Source organism: Echiichthys vipera (assembly GCF_963691815.1).
Source record: "Echiichthys vipera genome assembly, chromosome: 18".
In the NCBI taxonomy this organism is placed as follows: Eukaryota; Metazoa; Chordata; class Actinopteri; order Perciformes; family Trachinidae; genus Echiichthys; species Echiichthys vipera.
This window is the reverse complement of record NC_139843.1, coordinates 1,986,302-2,008,801: the sequence shown is the minus strand read 5'-3', so window position 1 is coordinate 2,008,801 and position 22,500 is coordinate 1,986,302. Positions and strand designations below refer to the sequence as shown.

Below are 22,500 nucleotides of genomic sequence, written 5' to 3'. Positions count from 1 at the left end.
ACATTAACCTGCGTTCCTGTTTCAACACTAACTCTGGGTCTTTCAGTCACTCGTCCGTGTTGCTGCCTGCAGGGTCACGTGTCTGCGGCTGCATACCAACACTGACAGGACAGGACCTGCAGAGCTGCGTGTGTGTGTGTGTGTGTGTGTGTGTGTGTGTGTGTGTGTGTGTGTGTTACCTGTGTAGCAGTGATGATCGGGACTCCTCCTATGATTTCAGTCTTGTAGGAGACCTGTTTCATGGCTCCCAGCACTTCCTGGGGAGTCTCGTGGGCGGCGTGGCCCTCGCCCGGCTTTGGCACCTAAAGACAAAACACGGTTCACACGCACGGGTTTATAAGAGTTTAAGGTTTAAACTCAGATTTTCCCTTCAAGGATCCTTCGCCTGGTCTCCAAACAGCTCATAAACGCTCCTAGTTTGGACTTTTAAAGGTTGATAACAGTTAAAAACAACAACAACTGAGCTGCATGGCACAGAAAAAGACCCTATATGAGGCTGTGGTTCCTATAATCTACTACATATCTGAAGGTTTTTTCATTATTTGATCATTTTACTTATCATTTTACCATAATTATATTATTATTACATATTATCTGACCTTGTTTTTTTATCCTATTGCTTCTCATTGCATGTTCTCTCCTCCTGTTGTTGTTTGACTCAATTCAAACTAAAACAGGCTCAGCAGTGTTTCCAAATGTCTCCGTTTTAGATACGTGAACAGGCGTAAACACAGCAAAAGATACACGTTTATAAATGAAGAAAACAATAATAATAATAATGTGCATGTGTGTGTTAAACCCTTAACCCGCTGCTGTAAATAGTCTCCAACAAATGAACTATTTCCTCCTTTTCTTTGATAAAAACTACAGCGAGCAGATGATTTCAGGACGGACGAACAGCCCATATGAACGCAGTGCTTTTATACATAATCAGTTAAAGATTACTGTGATTTACAGAGTGAAATAATGAAGAAGTTGCAGGAGCACAGCTGCAGCCGGGCTTCTCCTCCCCCTTCACACTCTGTTAAACCTGAACTGAACTTTTTGTCTCTGGCCTGATGGGTAATTTTCCATCTGCTGCAGCCTGAGGCACGAGACACAGCGGCAGCACGGCCTACAACAGCAGCAGAAACAGGGTCACCCATTGATCCATCTGTGTCTGTGTGTGTGTGTGTGTGTGTGTGTGTGTGTGTGTGTGTGTGTGTGTGTGTGTGTGTGTGTGTGTGTGTGTGTGTGTGTGTGTGTCTGTGTGTGTGTGTGTCTGTGTGTGTGTGTGTGTGTGTGTGTGTGTGTGTGTGTGGGGGGGGGGCTCACAGTTATCTTGGTGGCGTTGTTGAGAACGCTGATCCATTCCACCAAATCCTGCTGGTCGTTGGCCTGCAGATAAAACTTCCTCATTCCTGCGTTTATGACTGCAGAGAGAGACAGACAGGTAATCAGACAGACAGACAGACAGACAGGTAATCAGACAGAAAGACAGACAGGTGAACAGACAGACAGGTAAACAGACGGACAGGTAAACAGACGGACAGGTAAACAGACAGACAGGTAAACAGACAGACAGGTAATCAGACAGACAGGTAAACAGACAGACAGGTAAACAGACAGACAGGTGAACAGACAGACAGGTAATCAGACAGACAGGTGAACAGACAGACAGGTAAACAGACAGACAGGTAAACAGACAGCCAGGTAAACAGACAGACAGGTAAACAGACAGACAGACAGACAGGTAATCAGACAGACAGGTGAACAGACAGACAGACAGGTAAACAGACAGACAGGTAAACAGACAGACAGGTAAACAGACAGACAGGTCAACAGACAGACGGACAGGTGAACAGACAGACAGGTAAACAGACAGACAGACAGGTAATCAGACAGACAGGTAAACAGACAGACAGGTAATCAGACAGACAGACAGACAGGTAAACAGACAGACAGGTAAACAGACAGACAGGTAATCAGACAGACAGGTAAACAGACAGACAGGTAATCAGACAGACAGACAGGTAATCAGACAGACAGACAGGTAATCAGACAGACAGACAGACAGGTTAACAGACAGACAGGTAAACAGACAGGTAAACAGACAGACAGACAGATAGGTAATCAGACAGACAGATAGACAGACAGACAGGTGAACAGACAGACAGACAGGTAAACAGACAGACAGGTAAACAGACAGACAGGTAAACAGACAGACAGGTCAACAGACAGACGGACAGGTGAACAGACAGACAGGTAAACAGACAGACAGACAGGTAATCAGACAGACAGGTAAACAGACAGACAGGTAATCAGACAGACAGACAGACAGGTAAACAGACAGACAGGTAAACAGACAGACAGGTAATCAGACAGACAGGTAAACAGACAGACAGGTAATCAGACAGACAGACAGGTAATCAGACAGACAGACAGGTAATCAGACAGACAGACAGACAGGTTAACAGACAGACAGGTAAACAGACAGGTAAACAGACAGACAGGTAATCAGACAGACAGACAGATAGGTAATCAGACAGACAGATAGACAGACAGACAGGTAATCAGACAGACAGACAGATAGGTAATCAGACAGACAGATAGACAGACAGGTAAACAGACAGACAGGTAAACAGACAGACAGGTAAACAGACAGACAGACAGATAGGTAATCAGACAGACAGATAGACAGACAGACAGGTAATCAGACAGACAGACAGATAGGTAATCAGACAGACAGATAGACAGACAGACAGATAGGTAATCAGACAGACAGATAGACAGACAGGTAAACAGACAGACAGGTAAACAGACAGACAGGTGAACAGACAGACAGGTGAACAGACAGACAGGTAAACAGACAGACAGGTGAACAGACAGACAGGTAAACAGACAGACAGGTAAACAGACAGACAGGTAAACAGACAGACAGGTAATCAGACAGACAGGTAAACAGACAGACAGGTAAACAGACAGACAGGTGAACAGACAGACAGGTGAACAGACAGACAGGTAAACAGACAGACAGGTGAACAGACAGACAGGTAAACAGACAGACAGACAGATAGGTAATCAGACAGACAGGTAAACAGACCGACAGACAGACAGGTAATCAGACAGACAGGTAAACAGACAGACAGGTAAACAGACAGACAGGTGAACAGACAGACAGGTAAACAGACAGACAGGTGAACAGACAGACAGGTAAACAGACAGACAGGTAATCAGACAGACAGACAGGTAATCAGACAGACAGACAGACAGGTAAACAGACAGACAGGTAAACAGACAGACAGGTGAACAGACAGACAGGTAAACAGACAGACAGACAGATAGAAAGTAAACATGTCGGCCGTTCTGTTCTTTTCATGTCGGAGCAGAAAACACGAGAGCGAGAAGAGAAAACACAGCAGAGCTTCATTTAAATCAAGATCTAAAAATACCAGTTTGTTTCTGGTTTCTCAGAGGATGTGTGTGTGTGTGTGTGCGTTAACATCCAATCCAGATGCACACACACACACACACACACACACACACACAGGTCAGAGTCATTGTACAGTTTCCTCCTATTGAGTGAGAATAAGCTACTGTTGGCCGCCAGAGCAGCAACAACCAGCAGCAACGGACAAAAGAGAGGAAATCAAGAGGAAGGAAGACGGAGAGGAGGAAGGAAGACGGAGAGGAAGAAACGAAGGTTGGAAAGCATGTGACACCTGAACATTACTGTCTTTACGAGGTCGTACCAACGACTATAACATGCTACTGTAGCTCGTCAGGAAGGAGGCTGAATAACGCTCCAGAGTGAGCAAAGTTAGAGAAAACCTGAATAATCTAATATATCTATCACATTTGCCCACACGTCAGAGTCAGAGTCAGAGTCACATCAGAGTCACGTCAGAGTCAGAGTCAGAGTCAGAGTCACGTCAGAGTCAGAGTCAGAGTCAGAGTCACGTCAGAGTCACGTCAGAGTCAGAGTCAGAGTCAGAGTCAGAGTCAGAGTCACGTCAGAGTCAGAGTCACATCAGAGTCAGAGTCACGTCAGAGTCACGTCAGGTCAGAGTCACGTCAGAGTCAGAGTCACGTCAGAGTCACGTCAGAGTCAGAGTCACGTCAGAGTCAGAGTCACGTCAGAGTCAGAGTCACGTCAGAGTCAGAGTCACGTCAGAGTCACGTCATAGTCACGTCAGAGTCACGTCAGAGTCAGAGTCACGTCAGAGTCAGAGTCACGTCAGAGTCAGAGTCAGAGTCACGTCAGAGTCAGAGTCACGTCAGAGTCAGAGTCAGAGTCAGGTCAGAGTCAGAGTCACGTCAGAGTCACGTCAGAGTCACGTCAGAGTCACGTCAGAGTCAGAGTCACGTCAGAGTCAGAGTCAGAGTCACGTCAGAGTCAGAGTCACGTCAGAGTCACGTCAGAGTCAGAGTCAGAGTCACGTCAGAGTCAGAGTCAGAGTCACGTCAGGTCAGAGTCAGAGTCACGTCAGAGTCACGTCAGAGTCAGAGTCACGTCAGAGTCACGTCAGAGTCAGAGTCACGTCAGGTCAGAGTCAGAGTCACGTCAGGTCACAGTCACGTCAGAGTCAGAATCACGTCAGAGTCAGAGTCAGAGTCAGAGTCACGTCAGAGTCAGAATCACGTCAGAGTCAGAGTCAGAATCAGAGTCACGTCAGAGTCAGAGTCAGAGTCAGAGTCACGTCAGAGTCACGTCAGAGTCAGAGTCACGTCAGAGTCAGAGTCACGTCAGGTCAGAGTCAGAGTCACGTCAGAGTCACGTCAGAGTCAGAGTCACGTCAGAGTCACGTCAGGTCAGAGTCAGAGTCACGTCAGAGTCAGAGTCAGAGTCAGAGTCAGAGTCAGAATCACGTCAGAGTCAGAGTCAGAATCAGAGTCACGTCAGAGTCAGAGTCACGTCAGAGTCAGAGTCACGTCAGAGTCACGTCAGAGTCAGAGTCACGTCAGGTCAGAGTCACGTCAGAGTCAGAGTCACGTCAGAGTCACATCAGAGTCACGTAAAAGTCAGAGTCACGTCAGAGTCAGAGTCAGAGTCACGTCAGAGTCACGTCAGAGTCAGAGTCACGTCAGAGTCACATCAGAGTCACGTAAAAGTCAGAGTCACGTCAGAGTCAGAGTCAGAGTCAGAGTCACGTCAGAGTCAGAGTCAGAGTCACGTCAGAGTCAGAGTCAGAGTCAGAGTCACGTCAGAGTCACGTCAGAGTCAGAGTCACGTCAGAGTCACGTCAGAGTCACGTCAGAGTCAGAGTCACGTCAGAGTCACGTCAGAGTCAGAGTCAGAGTCACGTCAGAGTCACGTCAGAGTCAGAGTCACGTCAGAGTCAGAGTCAGAGTCAGAGTCACGTCAGAGTCACGTCAGAGTCAGAGTCACGTCAGAGTCACGTCAGAGTCAGAGTCACGTCAGAGTCACGTCAGAGTCACGTCAAAGTCAGAGTCAGAGTCACATCAGAGTCACGTCAGAGTCACGTCAGAGTCAGAGTCACGTCAGAGTCACGTCAGAGTCAGAGTCACGTCAGAGTCACGTCAGAGTCACGTCAGAGTGAGAGTCAGAGTCACATCAGGTCAGAGTCACATCAGAGTCAGAGTCACGTCAGGTCAGAGTCACGCCAGAGTCAGAGTCACGTCAGAGTCACGTCAGAGTCAGAGTCAGAGTCACGTCAGAGTCAGAGTCAGAGCCAGAGTCACGTCAGAGTCAGAGCCAGAGTCGGAGTCACGCCAGAGTCAGAGTCACGTCAGAGTCACGTCAGAGTCACGTCAGAGTCACGTCAGAGTCACGTCAGAGTCAGAGTCACGTCAGAGTCAGAGTCACGTCAGAGTCAGAGTCACGTCAGAGTCAGAGTCACGTCAGAGTCAGAGTCAGAGTCACGTCAGGTCAGAGTCACGTCAGAGTCAGAGTCACATCATCAGAGGCTGTAGAGCAGAAAATAAAGACGGACTTACCAAAGCAGAACTCTGCCTTCGGTCTGAGTTTGGTGGCATCGCTGACCTGAACGACAGAGTAAAGCGTCAATCACCGAAGAGTTATCATGAATCAAGGGGTCAGGGGAGAGGCCCTGAACGCACCAGTATAGACGCCAAACTTAGCGCTCGAATGCAACGCAGAGGTCGTCCTGTCAGGAAAACCAGTGTGATTCATAATAATTGAACGACTTTTAAATGATGTCAATATTGTGAGAGCAGGGGAGCCGAGAGCCGGTTCATAATGCCGATATTTTACAGTTACTGCCTCTGTTAAGCTGAAGGCTTTAAGTGTATTTACAGCATAAAACAATCCTATGGTATGTGGCTAACAGTGGTTAGCTCGGGGCAGTACCGTGAAGGCATTCAAAGGTCTTTTTTAACCACTAATGCTGCTGAAAATAACATCAAACCTCTGCAGCAGCATGAGAAGAGTCCCTACACACACAACAAAGTCGGTGACAGTCGGTGTGTGTGTGTGTGAGAGTGTGTGTGTGTGTGTGTAGAGGACGAACCTTGGAGATGTAGGTGAGTTTGAGAGATCCCACCTTCTCTGCACCTTTAGGCAGATTCTGAACAAAGACACAACAAAGGATATTTAACAGCAGCAGTAAAGGAAGAATTACTGGAAACAAGGATAGAGTTGGTTAAAGGGCTGGACACAAGACGCAGCTGCTGCTCCACAGACAGCGACGTACTTTCACACGTTTCTCTGTGAATGAAGGATTTTTTTGGACCAAACCAGAGTCGGTGATTGTTGGAACAGTTTGAACACTCAGGTGGTTTGGAGGGTTTGATTTTGTGCATATCCAGTTTTAATGAAGTGTTTTTGGTGAGTTAACGAGGTCACATGTTCAGAGAAAGAGAGAAACTTGAATTCAGAAGCTGCACTTTGGTTTGTTTTTTTACATTTGTGAGTTTATTTTGCTTTTTTATCAGCGTAGTGAAATCGCAGCTGGGTCCATCAGCAACCACCTGTTAATGTTAATGTTAACATATCACCCGACACTCGTTTGTTACTTATTCCCTCAAAGAAGGCTCGTAAACACTACAGAATGGCTGAAGCTGCAGAAAGCATGTATTATAATGAACTGCAGGACATTAAGGCTGTAACACAATTCTTCTCATTGTCGATAAGTTATTCTGTCTATAAAATGTCAGAAAATGGTGGTCAGCGTTTAAAAGAAGCCCAAGAAAACGTCCTTAAATGTCTTATTTTGTCAAAAACTCAAATTAAATTCAGGTTATTGTCCAAAGAAGGAAGAAAAACCAGAACATATTCACATTTAAGATCCTGAAATCAGAGAATTTTTGTGTTTTTCTTCAAAAAAAGACTCAGACCTTTTAATCAATCATCAAAATAGTTGCAGATTAATCGAATAGTTGACAACTGATGGATTATTTGAGTCTTTGCAGCTCTACATCACATCAAAGGTGCACTTTAAACAAAGACACAGAGCTTCTTTCAAACTGAACCTGCAGGGACTTGATGCATCACATGAGCATTCAGTTCAAGTCCCTGCAGGTTGATTCTCCCTCAGAGCTCAGGTTAATAATAGTTGCCTGGAAGGAAGGAAATTCATCTATTACTGTAACTGATGATGGGCAGGAAACGCCTTCAGAACTTCAAAATAAAGTTCCTGATTAAAGCTACAACACGAACAGAGCGCGGTCGGATGTTTAAGATGCTTTCGGTGGTGACTAACCCGAGAGGAATGTTTACAGAAGCCCAGACGTGGGAGTACATTTCTATCTGCACACACCCTTTTACCTACACACACACACACAGACGCACACACGCGCACACACACACACACACACCTGTGGGTTGTCCATGTACCACAGCAGGCTGCCCTGCAGAGTGTCCAGGATGAAGTATCGGCGCAGGAACCTGCCGCTGCTCTCATTCTCCTCGATGTCCAGAAAGCCGCAGATGCGATTCTGTCGGTCCACATAAGGCATCGCAACCCCGAGCAGCTCAGCCCGCCCTGGGGCTTCACAGGAACGCTGCAGGGGGAGGAGGACGGGACAGGGGACACGTTAAGCTGCACACGCTCATTCACAACAACGTCACACTGAAGCTAAAGGTCGCTGCAGCTGAGAGACAGAAAATACCAGAAGACACAGCAAAGAATTCAGTTTACTGTCATAAAACGTTTCTTTTATCGTATTGTTTTCATTGTTAAGTTGACGTAAAAGTGTCTTAATGGCGACCGTGTTAAAAAAGAACTGGTGCCTGCCCGGTAACCAACCTAGCAACCACTTTTAAAAGCTAGTGTTGAGCTGCGATCTGCCCCTGAACGCACCGTCCTCAAACTCTGAACTCCAGTCCGAAAAAGAGGGAAACTGTCAGTTTAACATGCTCTGAGAGTGTGTGTGTGTGTGTGTCTCATCATCACATCGACAGTAAACACTTGTGGTTTCCCTCCTGAGAGGCTGAAGACTCTGTGCTGTAGTTTACACACACACACACCTCGCTCACACACAAATCAACAGTTGTGTCCATTAGTATTTAAAACTTTACATATACGTCATCACGCCGTAACACGTCACACGCACTGACGACGTCATGGCGATGCGTGGCTTTGTTTCCAGATCTTTCCGTAGACCTCGGAGTTTTTGTGCGTCTTGTCGACTGTTTTTGAATCTTTTCATCGACCAAATCTGCAGTAAACACTCCACCTCCGCATCACACCAACGTGAACCTTTCACCGCCATTGTTTGAAATGTCCGCGCATGGTCCCTCCTTCTTTTTTCTACGTCCCAACAGGCGCACAGGAAATGACCTCAGAACCGCCGTAGGCCTCGTACACGTACACGTGCGCACGCTCGTGCTCGTACACGTGCAAACGTGCTTTACTAAAGCCCACCTCTCCCAAACGGGCCGTGGACGGCAAGCATGCCGCTCCTAGACGTGGTACGGTTGCACTCACTCTGGTCAAAGGAACCAGACTTTAGCCGTGGAACCTGTTTGGGCACGGGACGGAGGCACAGTGGGAGTGCGCCCTAAGTCTTTACACCTGCTGTTCATAAAGAGTATAAGTTTCTAGTTTCAAACCAGTGACTCCGTCCATGACATGAACTCTCTGTCGGGGTCGGGTCGCCTCACCTCTACAGGGAAACACCCGTGGACCCGCGTCTGATTCAGGGACGCTCGTTAGGCATGAAGACAAATCCAACAATGGACGAGAAGGGAGAAGCCATTGTTGGGCCTCCTGCATCTGTTTCCCTCGTTGGCTCGCCTCTCATTGGCTGTTGGACGGTTCACACACTCCCCCGCGCTGCTGCAGGATACGCGGACGTCCGATCACACACACACGGACACCTGCCGACCCTGGTCTGCCGCGCTGCGACCCAGAGACGCAGCGGTCGTGACATCACGGGACCATTTTTGTTGTTTATTCCCTCTTTTGTGAAATCTTCATTATAAAACAAGAACTAAAGTGTTTTAAAGTAACTCAGCCTTCCTTTACAATATCTTTGCATCATAAAGGCGACTTTTAATGTGACTTTTTATTGATTTTTTCTATTTTTTTATGGATTTTTGCAGAAGAGAACACAGAAACGGGTAAAACACATGTCCAGTACGTCTGCTTTAAGGTGAAAAACAAAGAAAAACACCAACATGAATCCATCTATCCCTCCCAACAACCATGTCAGACACGCTCACAACAACAAAAACATTAAAAAGTAACTGAATAACGTGTAACAAACGTAGATAAAGTTAAATAAAAGGGGAAAAAATGAGAAAAACACTAAAATTAACAGCAAAAATAATAAACGTCATTCAAGAAAGAGAAAGACAACAAAATAAATAATAATAATGTAACTTTTTAGGTTTTATAAACATGCTATCGAGGAACACGCTCCTGTTATTAGAGACGTCTCCGTATCATTTCATATCGTACTGATCTGAAAACAGTAAAAACACAAACACACTTTATATGGACTGTGTTGGTCCATTTAAACAGTGTACAGGAGGCTAATAAATTATATTTAAATATTAAATATATATTATACATATATCCAGGGCTGTGTTGGTCCATTTACAGTCTTACAGGAGTATCATATACTATATTTAAATATTAAATATATATTATATACATCAATGACTGTGGTGGTCCATTTATACAGTCATGCTGGAAGTTATTATATTATATTTAAATACTAAATATATCTTAAATATATATAATATATATCCAGGACAGTACTGGTCCATTTAAACAGTCATACAGGAGGATAATATATTATATTAAAATATTAAATATATATTATATACATCCAGGAGTGTGTTGGTCCATTTAAACCATTGTTTGCACAGAAGGATAATATATTATATTTAAATATTACAAATATATATACAGGACAGTACTGGTCCATTTAAACAGTCATACAGGAGGCTAATATATTATGTTTAAATATTAAATATATATTAAATATATATCCAGGAGTGTGTTGGTCCATTTAAACAGTGTTCAGGAGGATAATATATTATATTTAAATATTAAATATATATTAAATATATACAGGGCTGTGCCAGTCCATTTAATCAGTCATACAGGAGGTTAATATATTATATTTAAATATTAAATATATATTATATATATATCAATGACTGTGTTGGTCCATTTAAACAGTGTTTAGGAGGCTAATATATTATATTTAAATATATATATTATATATATGCACATATCCAGGACAGTGCCAGTCCATTTAAACAGTCATCTAGGAGGTTAATATATTATATTTAAATATTAAATATATATTAAATATATATCCAGGACGGTACCGGTCCATATAAACAGTGTTTAGTAGGCTAATATATTATATTTAAATATTAAATATATATAATATATCTCCAGGACTGTGTTGGTCCATTTAACAGTCATACAGGAGGTTAATATATTATATTTAAATATAAAATATAAAATATAAATATATATAATATATCTCCAGGACGGTACCGGTCCATTTAACAGTCATACAGGAGGCTAACATATTATATTTAAATATTAAATAAATAAATATATATATATATAAATATGTCTCCAGGACGGTACCGGTCCATTAAACAGTCTCCTGCCCGGACCCCACAGCTGTCGCAGGCCTGACACATCGGCTTTTCCCGCCTCCATTAACCGTCCTCTCGACGCTTCACTCGGGTCTCTCACGGACCTCCAGCCGGTCCCCGGTGTGTCCGTGTGAGCTCTGCGGGGACCGAGTGCAGGAGCCCGGGCAGTGAAAGAGCAGCTTTACGGGGTGTACTCACTCAGCTCGGCTCGGTCCGGGTCCTGTGAGGCAGCGGTCCGGCTCCAGAGTCAAGGTACACACCACCGAACCCGAACCACCCGCTTCCGGTTTCAGCTTCAACAATAAAAGCGTTTGCCAACAATGGCGTTACTTCCGGGTGGACTTCAAAGTAAAATACAGTTTTTTTTAGATTTGAAGACTTAATTTTAATTTTGTTGTTAATTTCTGTTTTTATGCATTATACTATTATTGTCATTACTACTATTATTGTTTTTTTAATAATTATTATTATAATATAATGACTTTATAATAATCCATGTTTACTTCAAAGTAAAATACCTTTTTTTTTTAAATTTGAAGACTTCCTTTTAATTTAGTTGTTATTTTATTTTATTTATTTATTATGATAATTATTGCTATCATTACTACTATTATGTTATTGTTATTTATCATTATTATTAGAAGATAATGACTTTACTTCAAAGTAAAATACAGTTTCTAGATTATTTGAAGACTAAGATTTGAAGAATCTTACTTTATTTTATTTATTTATTTATTTATTATGATTATTATTGTTATAATATTATTATTACCGCTAATATGATATAATGACTTTATAGCAATCCATGTTTACTTCAAAGTAAAATTCCTTATCCAGATTTGAAGACTTTTTAATATTTGTTAAGAATAAATTTTAGTTCTTCTTTTTCTGTTGGTGTTTTTCTTATTTATGTATTTATTTTTATCTTTTCATAATAGAATAGTTTATCTTTATTGTCATTGTTTAGGTTTAAAAATGAAAGTTTGCCAACAATGGCGTTGATCCATGTGTAAAGTAAGGATATTTTTGTTATTTATATTATTATTATTATTAAATATATTTATTGTAATTTCAGCCTCATTAAATATGCGTTAAAAATAAATAAATAAGGTGAAAATAAAAAACAATGTAAAATCTACAGATAGCAATAAAGTAGCATTAAATAACAACAACAAACAGGAAACCACATTCATCAGTATTTTAATAAAACAGCAGTTAGTAACAGAGTCAGTATACGACAATAAAGTGACAGTGTAGTTACACAGACCATTCACAATGTATATAAAATTTAAATAGATGGAGCAGAATAAAACACAAACTAAAAACCATCCATACATTTTCACCCATTACATACGCTCTTGTATTTTGAAGGCTAAAACCTTGATTTTCAGCCAATCCGCTGCCAGAGTTCAACCTTTTTATCCCCTCACTGTCTTTGTCAAAAGATGGGGGGGTCAGAGGTCAACTGGAGGACGGCGAGCGGGCACTCTGGTAGTATATTCACATTCATACACACACACACACACACACACACACACACACACACCTCAGTGATTTAAATGGAAACAACCCCCAGAAGAGGAAACAGCATCTGTTATAGCATTTCATAAAGTAGGGGACTTCCCATGGGCCGTACCTTGTGTGTGTGTGTGTGTGTGTGTGTGTGTGTGTGTGTGTGTGTGTGTGTGTGTGTGTGTGTGTGTGTGTGTGTGTGTGTGTGTGTGTGTGTGTGTGTGTGTGTGTGTGTGTGTGCATAGTGGCAGTGTGGTAAACAGGTGCACATAACATCCTCTATACTGTAAACGCAACAGTTTCATGAAACATCACAACACAAAGCTTTCAATCATGCTTCAGAACAGTGATGTGCACAGACTGCACAGTGTTTTGGCTCCTAGAGGACACTTTAGCACACGTTTAGGCTCCTAGAGGACACTTTAGCACACGTTTAGGCTCCTAGAGGACACTTTCGCACACGTTAGCTTCTAGAGGGCACTTTAGCACACGTTTTGGCTCCTAGAGGACACTTTAGCACACGTTTTGGCTCCTAGAGGGCGCTTTAGCACATGTTAGCACCTAGAGGGCACTTTAGCACACGTTTAGGCTCCTAGAGGGCACTTTAGCACATGTTTTGGCTCCTAGAGGGCACTTTAGCACACATTTTCGCTCCTATAGGGCACTTTAGCACATGTTTTAGCTCCTAGAGGACACTTTAGCACGCATGTTGGCTCCTAGAGGACACTTTAGCAGGCGTGTTAGCTCCTAGAGGGCACTTTAGCACACATTTAGGCTCCTAGAGGGCACTTTAGCACGCATGTTAGCTCCTAGAGAGCACTTTAGCACGCATGTTAGCTCCTAGAGGGCACTGTAGCACACATTTTGGTTCCTAGAGGACACTTTAGCACCGTTTTGGCTCCTAGAGGGCACTTTAGCACACGTTCTGGCTTACTAGAGGGCACTTTAGCACACGTTTTGGTTCCTAGAGGGCACTTTAGCACACGTTTTGGGTCCTAGAGGACACTTTAGCACATGTTCTGGCTTCCTAGAGGGCACTTTAGCACAAGTTTTGGTTCCTAGAGGACACTTTAGCACGCATGTTAGCTCCTAGAGGCCACGACCCCAGCCTGTGCAGGACAGTGCTTCAGAATCGTCTTTGTGTAAGCCGTACTTGTTTAGATGTTTGTTCAGCGTGGCAGTTAGCTCTACTGTGTACAGCACACATCTACTTCTTATTGACACTGACTGCTTACTCTACGATACAAGACAGTCAGTTTAGTCTGCAGGATGCTTTCTATGTTCGGCTCAGTGCACATGTTTACCTCAGTTAAATCAGAAATACAGGAGTCAAAGAGGTGATCAGAGAGGGGGAGTATGGGAGTGAAAGCAGAGACAAAGGAACATTAGAGGATGAGAGAGAAAACAACAAACAGAGGCAGATTATGTGCAAACTCTGACATCTAGTGGTGACAGGTTTAAATTCACAGCACAGGAAACAGTCGTTCTGCAGCCGGCTGAGTCTTCTGCTCACAGTATGATCAATCTAGTTAAGGTAGTGAATCCTCCAATGGACTGTGTTTGCTCTAAAGACTGTGGTCCACAGTGGAACCAACAACCTCCAGTCCCAGGGCCCCAGCTCATGACTGCACTGCACTAACTGTGGTTAATTACACAGATATATTCATATGTAATCCACATATTTATGACTGTAGAAAGAAGGAAAGAGCGCCAAAATCCACGTTGGCAGGAGGGTCTGGATGGTGGATGGGTCCCAAAACACAGGACTGTTCATGTCCATGAAGTGTTTAAGTGTAATTCCAGCGTTAAATCATCCCATGGACTTTTTCAGCACTTGCATTCATCAAATAATCCATCGAGACAGTTTTTCATGGAACAACTCTTAACAGAGAAATCCAGGAGAGAGGCTAACAGTTGCTAACACTGATTAGCTCGGGGCAGCACGGTGAAGGCATTCAAAGGTCTTTTTTAACCACTAATGCTGCTGAAAATAACAGCAAACCTCTGCAGCAGCATGAGAAGAGTCCCTACACACACAACAAAGCAGCAACAGTGTAGTTAGTGAAGCCAGAGTTTATTAAAGAGTGTTTTAAAGACTTACCTACTGGCCCCTGTACCAGCTCCTCTCATAGTAAAGTCCATTACAGTGAATTACCAAAGTCAATCCCAAAGGAAGGAGCCCATTGGTGCTTTGTTGTGTGTGTAGGGACTCTTCACATGCTGCTGCAGAGGTTTGCTGTTATTTTCAGCAGTATTAGTGGTTAAAAAAGACCTTTGAATGCCTTCACCGTACTGCCCCGAGCTAACCACTGTTAGCCACGTCCGGCTGTTAGCCTCTCTCCTGGATTTCTACCTTAATAGTTGTTACAGAAAAAACTGTCTCCATGGATTATTTGATGAGTGTATTCGCCGAAAAAGACCCTGTGATGATTTTACGCAATAGAATTTCACTTCAACGCATAAAAACTGTCTCGGGGACGAAGTTCTTGTCCAACAACAAGAATAGATTTGAATATGTTCATAGGCCCGTCTCCTCTCTGAACCATCATCTCCAAAAAAGTGTGTAGATTGTGGCTGGTGGGTGGTTTGGCGTCCGTCCTCTGTGCCGTTGCCAGAGTCGACCCTACAGCTGCTATCTGGTGAATGTCAAAGGCCTAATTGTTATTAAAGAAGGCGCTGCCAGCACTGATGCCAGCCCCTGTGCCAGTCTATTCTTCAAACACCACGATGATGCCTGAACACTGCAGGTGGCACCGCAGAGCTCTGCCAGGCTCTCAGCGACCAACGTCTGCTGCTCAGGGAGCTTTTCGCATCCTTGTGAGGAACTACAGAATAACCCTACGTGGTGCGGTGACGTCCGTCAGGCGGCTGCTGGCTCAGGCCGCTAAACATGCCACGCAGGGATTTCAGCCAGGCTCAGCGCTCCGCGGTAACAGGTTTTTGAAGGTTTGAAGGAGGGAGGCTGGATGCCAGCACGACCTGACTGCCCTCAGGAGACAGACAGCCGCAGCAGGGTGCACGTGAACGAGCGCTGGGATCATTTCAGGTCCCGTAGTGCAGGGAACAGCCATGCAGCTCTGGGGTCAGTTCACCATCTCGCCTCGAACACAAGGAGACACGCACACTTTAATGGAGTTTTAATGGAGCTCTGAATCATCCTGAGATCATAGATGTGAGAGAGGTCAGTGTGGCTGCAGATCCATTCAGTAAACTTCTAACTGTGCGACACTGCAAAGCTTCTTTATTCTCATTCTTTATTAACTGTAATTATATTTGTTTGACGACAGTGAAATGTGAGAATAAGATTCCTTTTATGTTTTATTCCCCAGGTTATTATGATTTGAAGAAATGTGTTGTCCCCGTGTCTGCGTGGGTTTTCTCCGGGTTCTCCGGTTTCCTCCCACAGTCCAAAGACGTGCAGGTGTTCGGTTCATTGATGACTCTAAATCACCCGTAGGTGTGAATGGTTGTCTGTCTCTGTTCGTCTCTATGTGTCCTGTGATAGACTGGCGTCCTGTCCAGGGTGGACCCCGCCTCACACCCGAGGTCAGCTGGGATCGGCTCCAGCCCCCCGAGACCCCGACAGGGACAAGAGGTTGAAGATGAATGAATGAATGAATGAATGTCTTCCAGAAAATCTTGAGAACTGAGTCAAAGTACCTGGAAAAGACTCAATATCTTACAATCCAATATGTGTGTGTGTAGCGACTGCATGGTTCAGCTCTGCGTGTTAAAGAAGAGCCGGTTGTCGTGGTTAAGTCAAGTCATGACTTGCGGCACGAGGCACACCCTGTTTACTTTATTAACATCCACCGAAGCCACAGGTTTTACCCCGAAGTGCTTTCTGTTCCACACGATGAAGGCATTTTGTTTCCCTCAAAACGTACCTGACAAAAGAAGTGATATATGTGATGGAGAGACAGAACACACCTTCAATCCCCAGCCAGGACTGTGAGAGTGCTGTGATCCTTCAGAGCTCCCCCCCCCGTGTGACTCACCTGTGACTCATCAGGAAACACACCTGGTTCAGGCTTACCGACAGAGAACAGACAGACGGTAAGTCTTGCCTTGAGACCAACTCTAGACTTCCACTGAAGGAGGGCTTCAGAGGTGGACGCTGGGAGAACTGGGGCATCTGGGATTTAGCACTTTTAGCAGCTGACTTGACAAACGGAATAAGACTTTGAAGAAAAACCAATCCGGCTCAAAGTGAAAGTAACTCCGAGGGAGATTTCCAGAGGAAGGAGCGGCTCCAGCTCCTGTTCAGAAAATGGCTTCTGGATCTGAGGAGGATTTCTGCTGCCCTGCCTGCCACGACATCTTCAAAGACCCGGTCCTCCTGGCGTGCAGCCACAGCTTCTGCAGAGCCTGTCTGCAGAGCTGGTGGACGACGAAACGGGTCCAACAGTGTCCAGTTTGTCGGGCGGTATCTCCAAGCGGTGATCCACCTCGTAACTTGGCGTTAAGGAACCTGTGTGAGTCCTTTCTGCGGGGACAAGGTCAGGGAGCCCCGTCTGGGTCTGTGACACTCTGCCCTCTGCACGGCGAGAAGCTCAGACTCTTCTGTGTGGACCACCAGCAGCCAGTGTGTCTCGTCTGCAGGGATGCCAAAATACACGCCGACCACAGGTTCAGACCCATCGATGAGGTCGCACGGGATCACAGGGAGGAGCTCCGGAAACCCCTTGAAGCCTTACAGGACAGGTTAAAGGTTTTCAATGAGGTTCGAGTGAACTTTAATCAAACAGCAGAGCACGTGAAGGTCCAGGCCCGACGCACGGAGAGGCAGATTAAGGAGCAGTTTAAGAAGCTTCACCAGTTTCTAGAAGAGGAGGAGGAGGCCAGGATGGCTGCACTGAGGGAGGAAGAGGAGCAGAAGAGTCGGAGGATGAAGCAGGAGACGGAGGCTGTGAGCAGAGAGATAGCAGCTCTTTCAGACACAGTCAGAGCCACAGAGGAGGAGCTGAGAGCTGGAGACGTCTCATTCCTGCACAACTACAAGGCTGCAGTGGAGCGAGTCCAGCGGCGCCCCCTGCTGGAGGCTCCACCGCTGCTCTCAGGAGCTCTGATAGACGAGGCCAAACACCTGGGCAACCTGACCTTCAACATCTGGAACAAGATGAAGGACGTGGTCTCCTACACTCCTGTGGTTCTGGACCCAAACACTGCTGGTTCAGAACTCGTCCTGTCTGAAGATCTGACCGGCGTGAGACACGGAAAGATCCAGAAGCTTCCTGAAAACCCAGAGAGGTTTTTGTACTGGGATTCTGTCCTGGGCTCGGGGTTTAACTCGGGGACTCACAGCTGGGCCGTGGAGGTCGGAGACAACAAGGACTGGGAGCTGGGGGTGTTAGCGGAGTCCGTTTGTAGGAAAGAGTTCGTGGGATCTACGGTCTGGAGCGTAGACTTGAGCGAAGCTGGATACAGAGCGTACTCCCCGACTAACAAATACACGGACCTCCAGGTCGGAGGGAAGCTCCGGAGGATCAGAGTCCGTCTGGACTGGGACAAAGGAGAGCTTTCATTTTCTGACCCTGATACGAACACACACATACACACCTTCACACACACGTTCACTGAGAAGCTGTGCCCTTACCTTTGCACCAGGAATGCCCTCGCTTTGAAGATGTTGCCTGTGAAGGTCTCTGTTGTAGTGGGAAGTTAGCGACCATGTAAGTATGCAAACCTGAATGTCTGAGTATTGAACACAGTCTGAGGCTTCGTCCAAGTGAACACAGGGGTTTGAAACTTTTATGGCCCCCGGTTTAAAAATGTTTTAAAACTGTTTAACTTTTCTATCAAACATTTCACGCAGGGGGAGCTGAAGCTGTGCTACGCGTTAGTCAGAGACCCCCCAACCCCATTGCCACTTGTTTTTTCCTGCACTTACATCCATCAAATAAACCATCGAGACAGTTTATTTGTGTAACTATTAACGGGGAAATCCAGGAGAGTCGCTAACAGCCGGACGTGGCTAACAGTGATTAGCTCGGGGCAGCACGGTGAAGGCATTCAAAGGTCTTTTTTAACCACTAATGCTGCTGAAAATAACAGCAAACCTCTGCAGCAGCATGAGAAGAGTCCCTACACACACAACAAAGCGTCATCAGCGTAGTTAGAGAAGCCAGAGTTTATTAAAGAGTGTTTTAAAGACTTACCTACTGGCCCCTGTACCAGCTCCTCTCATCGTAAAGTCCATTACAGTGGAAGGAGCCCATTGGTGCTTTGTTGTAGTGGTTAAAAAAGACCTTTGAATGCCTTAATCATACTGCCCCGAGCTAATCACTGTTAGCCACGTCCGGCTGTTAGCGACTCTCCTGGATTTCTCGTCAATAATTTATACAGGACAAAAAAAACTGTCTCTGTGGCATTTTTGATGTCTGTAAGTATCGAAAAAGACCCTGGGATGACTTTACGCTGGCATTACACTTTAAAACACCAAAGTCACACAATAACACAAACAAAGTAACCGATGCAGCGTTAGAGCAGCAGCTCCGGGGGCCGGGGGCTGAGTGGTTAGAGCAGTGGCCCCGTGTAAAGAGGCTGACGGTCCTGGAGGCAGCGACCTCGGGTTTGACTCCGACCTGCGGCACTTTCCTGCATGTCTCCCCTTCTCTCAGCCCACTTTCACTCTGTCCAATCTACTCAAGGCTTGAAAACTGTCATAAAATAATCTCAAGTAGAAGAAAAGAGCGGAGAGGAGTGAATATACTTTAAATAGAGCATACAAACGTTCAGCCTCATGCTTCTGGGATTATTCTAGAACATGTTTACATGCTTTAATGTTAAAAAAAACATTGTTTTGTGTGTGAATAAACCTGTATTCCTCCTCTGTCTGAAACCATCTGCTTTAGCCCAGTCTTCTCTGATTGGTCAGCATTTCCGGGTCTTCCACGTCAGCACCTGTAATGGAAAACGAACATCATTCTCATTGCTCTCTGTATTAATAACGTCTCCGTCTCGTGGAGCTTGAGTCCATCATGTGTATTAAATCCATTATTATTGAGAGATTATTATTGTTATACATCCATGGACGCAGCCTGTGGCTCCAGCATAACGATGTTGATGCATATTAAAGATGTAATGTCTGGTGAAGGTCGGAACATTGCTTATTCAATAAACTTCAGCAATAACACTGTGTGTAGTTCATGGTCCTCTTTTAAAATCATGTAAAAAAGGATGTTACAGATTCTCAGCAGTATGATCCCAGCAAATAATGAATATACAAAACACTGTGCAACATGGAAGCTCAATTTATATTTTTTCCATTAAGTTTTTGGGGTTTTAATTTATATTTTCCATTTTGTTTCTTTTGTTGCCGTATTTACGCGCTGTCATGTGAAATGCATCGTTTTCCCGACTTTACTGGGAGCCCCTGAAGGCGGCATTTGTTATGGTGAGATTGATGAAGTCACAAAAGTGAAGGTCGAGATTCGACATGTGCGCACTTCCGGTTATAGTTTAAAGAATAAAATCTGGCAAAAACCAACCTGACAAAACATAATGCAGGAGCTTTGCATTCCCTTAGGCTTTGAATGAAGGGGTCTACTTTAAAACCACAGTTGGAAATGTCATTATACATGTTAATGTAAAGGAAAAAGGTGCAGGTGGGTCGGCTTGGCCTTCCTCAGGGCGTCTGGAGATGAGAGACACATCTAGTCCTCCTCCAGGCCTTCATGAGGACCCGGCAGGACCAGTCCAGAGGCCTCATCAGGGTCCTGAATAAATCCTCCTTCTGAAGTCATCAGAGGTTATTTCAAGATTCAAGATTCAAGATTGAAGAAGCTTTATTTATTTATCCCGAGGGAAATGATTGTGCAACAGTTTCAACACAAAGACGGGAAAGGGTCAGAGTGACAATAAGCATAAAAACATGGATCAAATCAAAATAAAACATCAAATAAATCAAACAAAAACAGACACTGTGGTTAAACGATTTGACCATTAACAAGATAAAAACATAATCTAACATAAACCATGGATTCCAACATAAAGAACATAGTGATGCAACTAAACGTGCAGAAGAACCCCCAAATAATCCAAATTCATATAAAGACATAGAACACAAACAGGCACTGATAATGTGTGAGTAATGATATATACATAATGATGATGAAGATGTCTAATCGCCACACAACAAATAATATATTCATCATAAAGAGGAAGTCCAGGGCAGCAGGGGGCCTACAGGCACGAGTCCAGACGCCTCTCTCTGTCTGAGGCCTGTGACCCTGACATCCACCCTGATAAGAAGAAGAAGAAGAAGAAGAAGAAGAATTCCTTTATTTGTCCCGCAATGGGGAAATTCAATTTTCACTCTAGTATTAATTTTCATTCTACACACACACACACAGGACCTATATACATGCAATTAATGGAGAGATGTTAGAGCGAGGGGGCTGCCAGTGAACGGCACCCCGAACAGTAGGGGGTTCGGCGGGGCCTAGGGGATGAACTGGCACCTAGTCCACACTCCATTCATGGTCCACACAGGGACTCAAACCAGCGACCCTCTGGTTCCCAGACAAGTCACCTATGGACTGAGCTACTGCCGGCCCCTAACCTCAATACCCGAGACTCGTAGAGACAGACACATTAATAGAATAGAATAGAATAGAATCGTCTTTATTGTCATTGTACCAGGACAACGACATTTACAGTACAATCCCTTTAAAGTGCAGAAATAATTTAACATTAAAAGCATCAAATGAGAAACTGTGTAACTTGTTTCTCTCTTGTAGATGAACTAAAACCTTTTAGGATGCTTTTCAGTGTTGGATCCCTTCTGATGATCAAATGATTCCTGTTTTTTTAAATGAAAAACTGAAGTTTGGTGGAATTTGGGAATGAAAATCTCTTCGTTTTGGCAAAAACACTTTAATTCACAAATAAAAACGATTCCCATTTTATGTATTTATGAATCAGATGCAACTACAGACCTTTTCAAAGATGTAAACAAAAAAAATCTCAATGTGTCCTAGTTCATTTCCTGTTGCAGTGTTTGTGAACGACATCAGCTGACAGGAAGTAAACAAGGACCGAGGCTGTTGCCTAGCAATGGAATTCTGTTGAAAAGGTCTATACAAAAACCCACGCCTGTGTGAATATCTATGCACCTTATTTCCACACTGACCTCTTTTATTTTGACTGATTTTTTATTTCAGTATTTACATTTATTTTGAATTATTATTATTTCACTTTGTCATTTATTTATTTATATTTCCTGTTATCGAAGTCACTCGCTTAGTTGCTGATATTTTATAGACCTTTTCAGAGATGTAAACAAAACTATTCTAAATGTGTCCTAGTTCATTTCCTGTCGCAGTGTATATGAATGACATCAGCTGACAGGAAGTTAACAAGGACCAAGGCTGGTGCCTACACTGCAACAGGAAAATAAACTAAGACACATTTAGAATGTTTACATCTTTAAAAAGGTGTAAACAAATAAATCTAAAATAAATAAAATGTTCTTTTCCGTACGTTTTGTGTATACTTTTATTTTTTAGGATAGCTCAACGCATTTCCGGTTCCGCCGCGCTGTCTCCGGTGAACTTGACGCAGCGGGGGAGTCCAATGGAAGCCTTCGTCGTAACCCGGAGGAAACAATCGAGTGCGATTTAACTTAAAAACCGGAGCCGTTACCGTGACACGGGCTTTTTAACGGGACCTGGTCTCAAGAGTCCGGCTCCGCGGTTCTCCCTGCCGCCTCTCGAGCCCGCTAACTCGCCTTTAAGGGCGTCTGTCCGGCCTTGTTTATACTGCAGCAGGCCCGGTCCCGAGCGAGCGGAGCGGCCGTTAACGGCTCTGGAGGGTGTTCGGTGCGGATCAGCTCACCAAGTAAGTGAAAACCGGGACCACGGGGGTCGATCGTGTCCCGGTGCCAACCGGGCCGGGGGTGAAATGTTCGCCTGTGATACGTCACGGTGTCAGGATGTGGTTTTTTGTTAGTTAGCTGTTAG

The 22,500-nt window shown here is 44.4% G+C and overlaps 3 protein-coding genes across 9 annotated transcripts in view; 2 read left to right on the top strand and 1 right to left on the bottom strand.

Annotated features, from left to right (window-relative positions):
* LOC310960593 (pleckstrin homology domain-containing family A member 1-like) overlaps window positions 1-11,307 on the bottom strand; it is a 28,584-nt gene extending 17,277 nt beyond the window's left edge. For 5 of the 6 annotated variants that reach the window (XM_083932323.1, XM_083932325.1, XM_083932321.1 and 2 more), the window contains exons 1-6: window positions 11,016-11,135; window positions 7,777-7,962; window positions 6,471-6,527; window positions 5,938-5,983; window positions 1,315-1,412; window positions 180-302 (exon numbers count right to left, since the gene is read on the bottom strand). In XM_083932323.1, coding sequence (XP_083788449.1) covers window positions 180-302; window positions 1,315-1,412; window positions 5,938-5,983; window positions 6,471-6,527; window positions 7,777-7,962; window positions 11,016-11,090 — 585 coding nt within the window. In that variant the 5' untranslated portion in view covers window positions 11,091-11,135. Of the gene's footprint in view, window positions 1-179; window positions 303-1,314; window positions 1,413-5,937; window positions 5,984-6,470; window positions 6,528-7,776; window positions 7,963-11,015; window positions 11,136-11,224 lie in introns of those variants that run through there. The other variant, XM_083932326.1, reaches the window with a different exon arrangement.
* Window positions 11,308-16,472: 5,165 nt separating this feature from the next.
* Window positions 16,473-19,678, top strand: LOC310961258 (E3 ubiquitin-protein ligase TRIM35-like). 2 transcript variants are annotated; one of them, XM_083933263.1, is made up of 2 exons: window positions 16,473-18,210; window positions 19,398-19,678. In XM_083933263.1, the coding sequence occupies exon 1, from the start codon at window positions 16,809-16,811 to the stop codon at window positions 18,201-18,203; it is 1,395 nt and encodes a 464-aa protein (XP_083789389.1). In that variant the 5' UTR covers window positions 16,473-16,808; the 3' UTR covers window positions 18,204-18,210; window positions 19,398-19,678. The 2 variants fall into 2 exon arrangements, with proteins under 2 accessions (XP_083789389.1, XP_083789388.1); XM_083933262.1 differs by having other exon boundaries at window positions 19,393-19,678.
* Window positions 19,679-22,103: 2,425 nt separating this feature from the next.
* Window positions 22,104-22,500, top strand: part of LOC310960754 (wings apart-like protein homolog) — a 33,936-nt gene continuing 33,539 nt past the window's right edge. The window contains 1 exon segment of the mRNA XM_083932545.1: window positions 22,104-22,378. The gene's annotated coding sequence lies outside the window, so the exon portion shown is untranslated.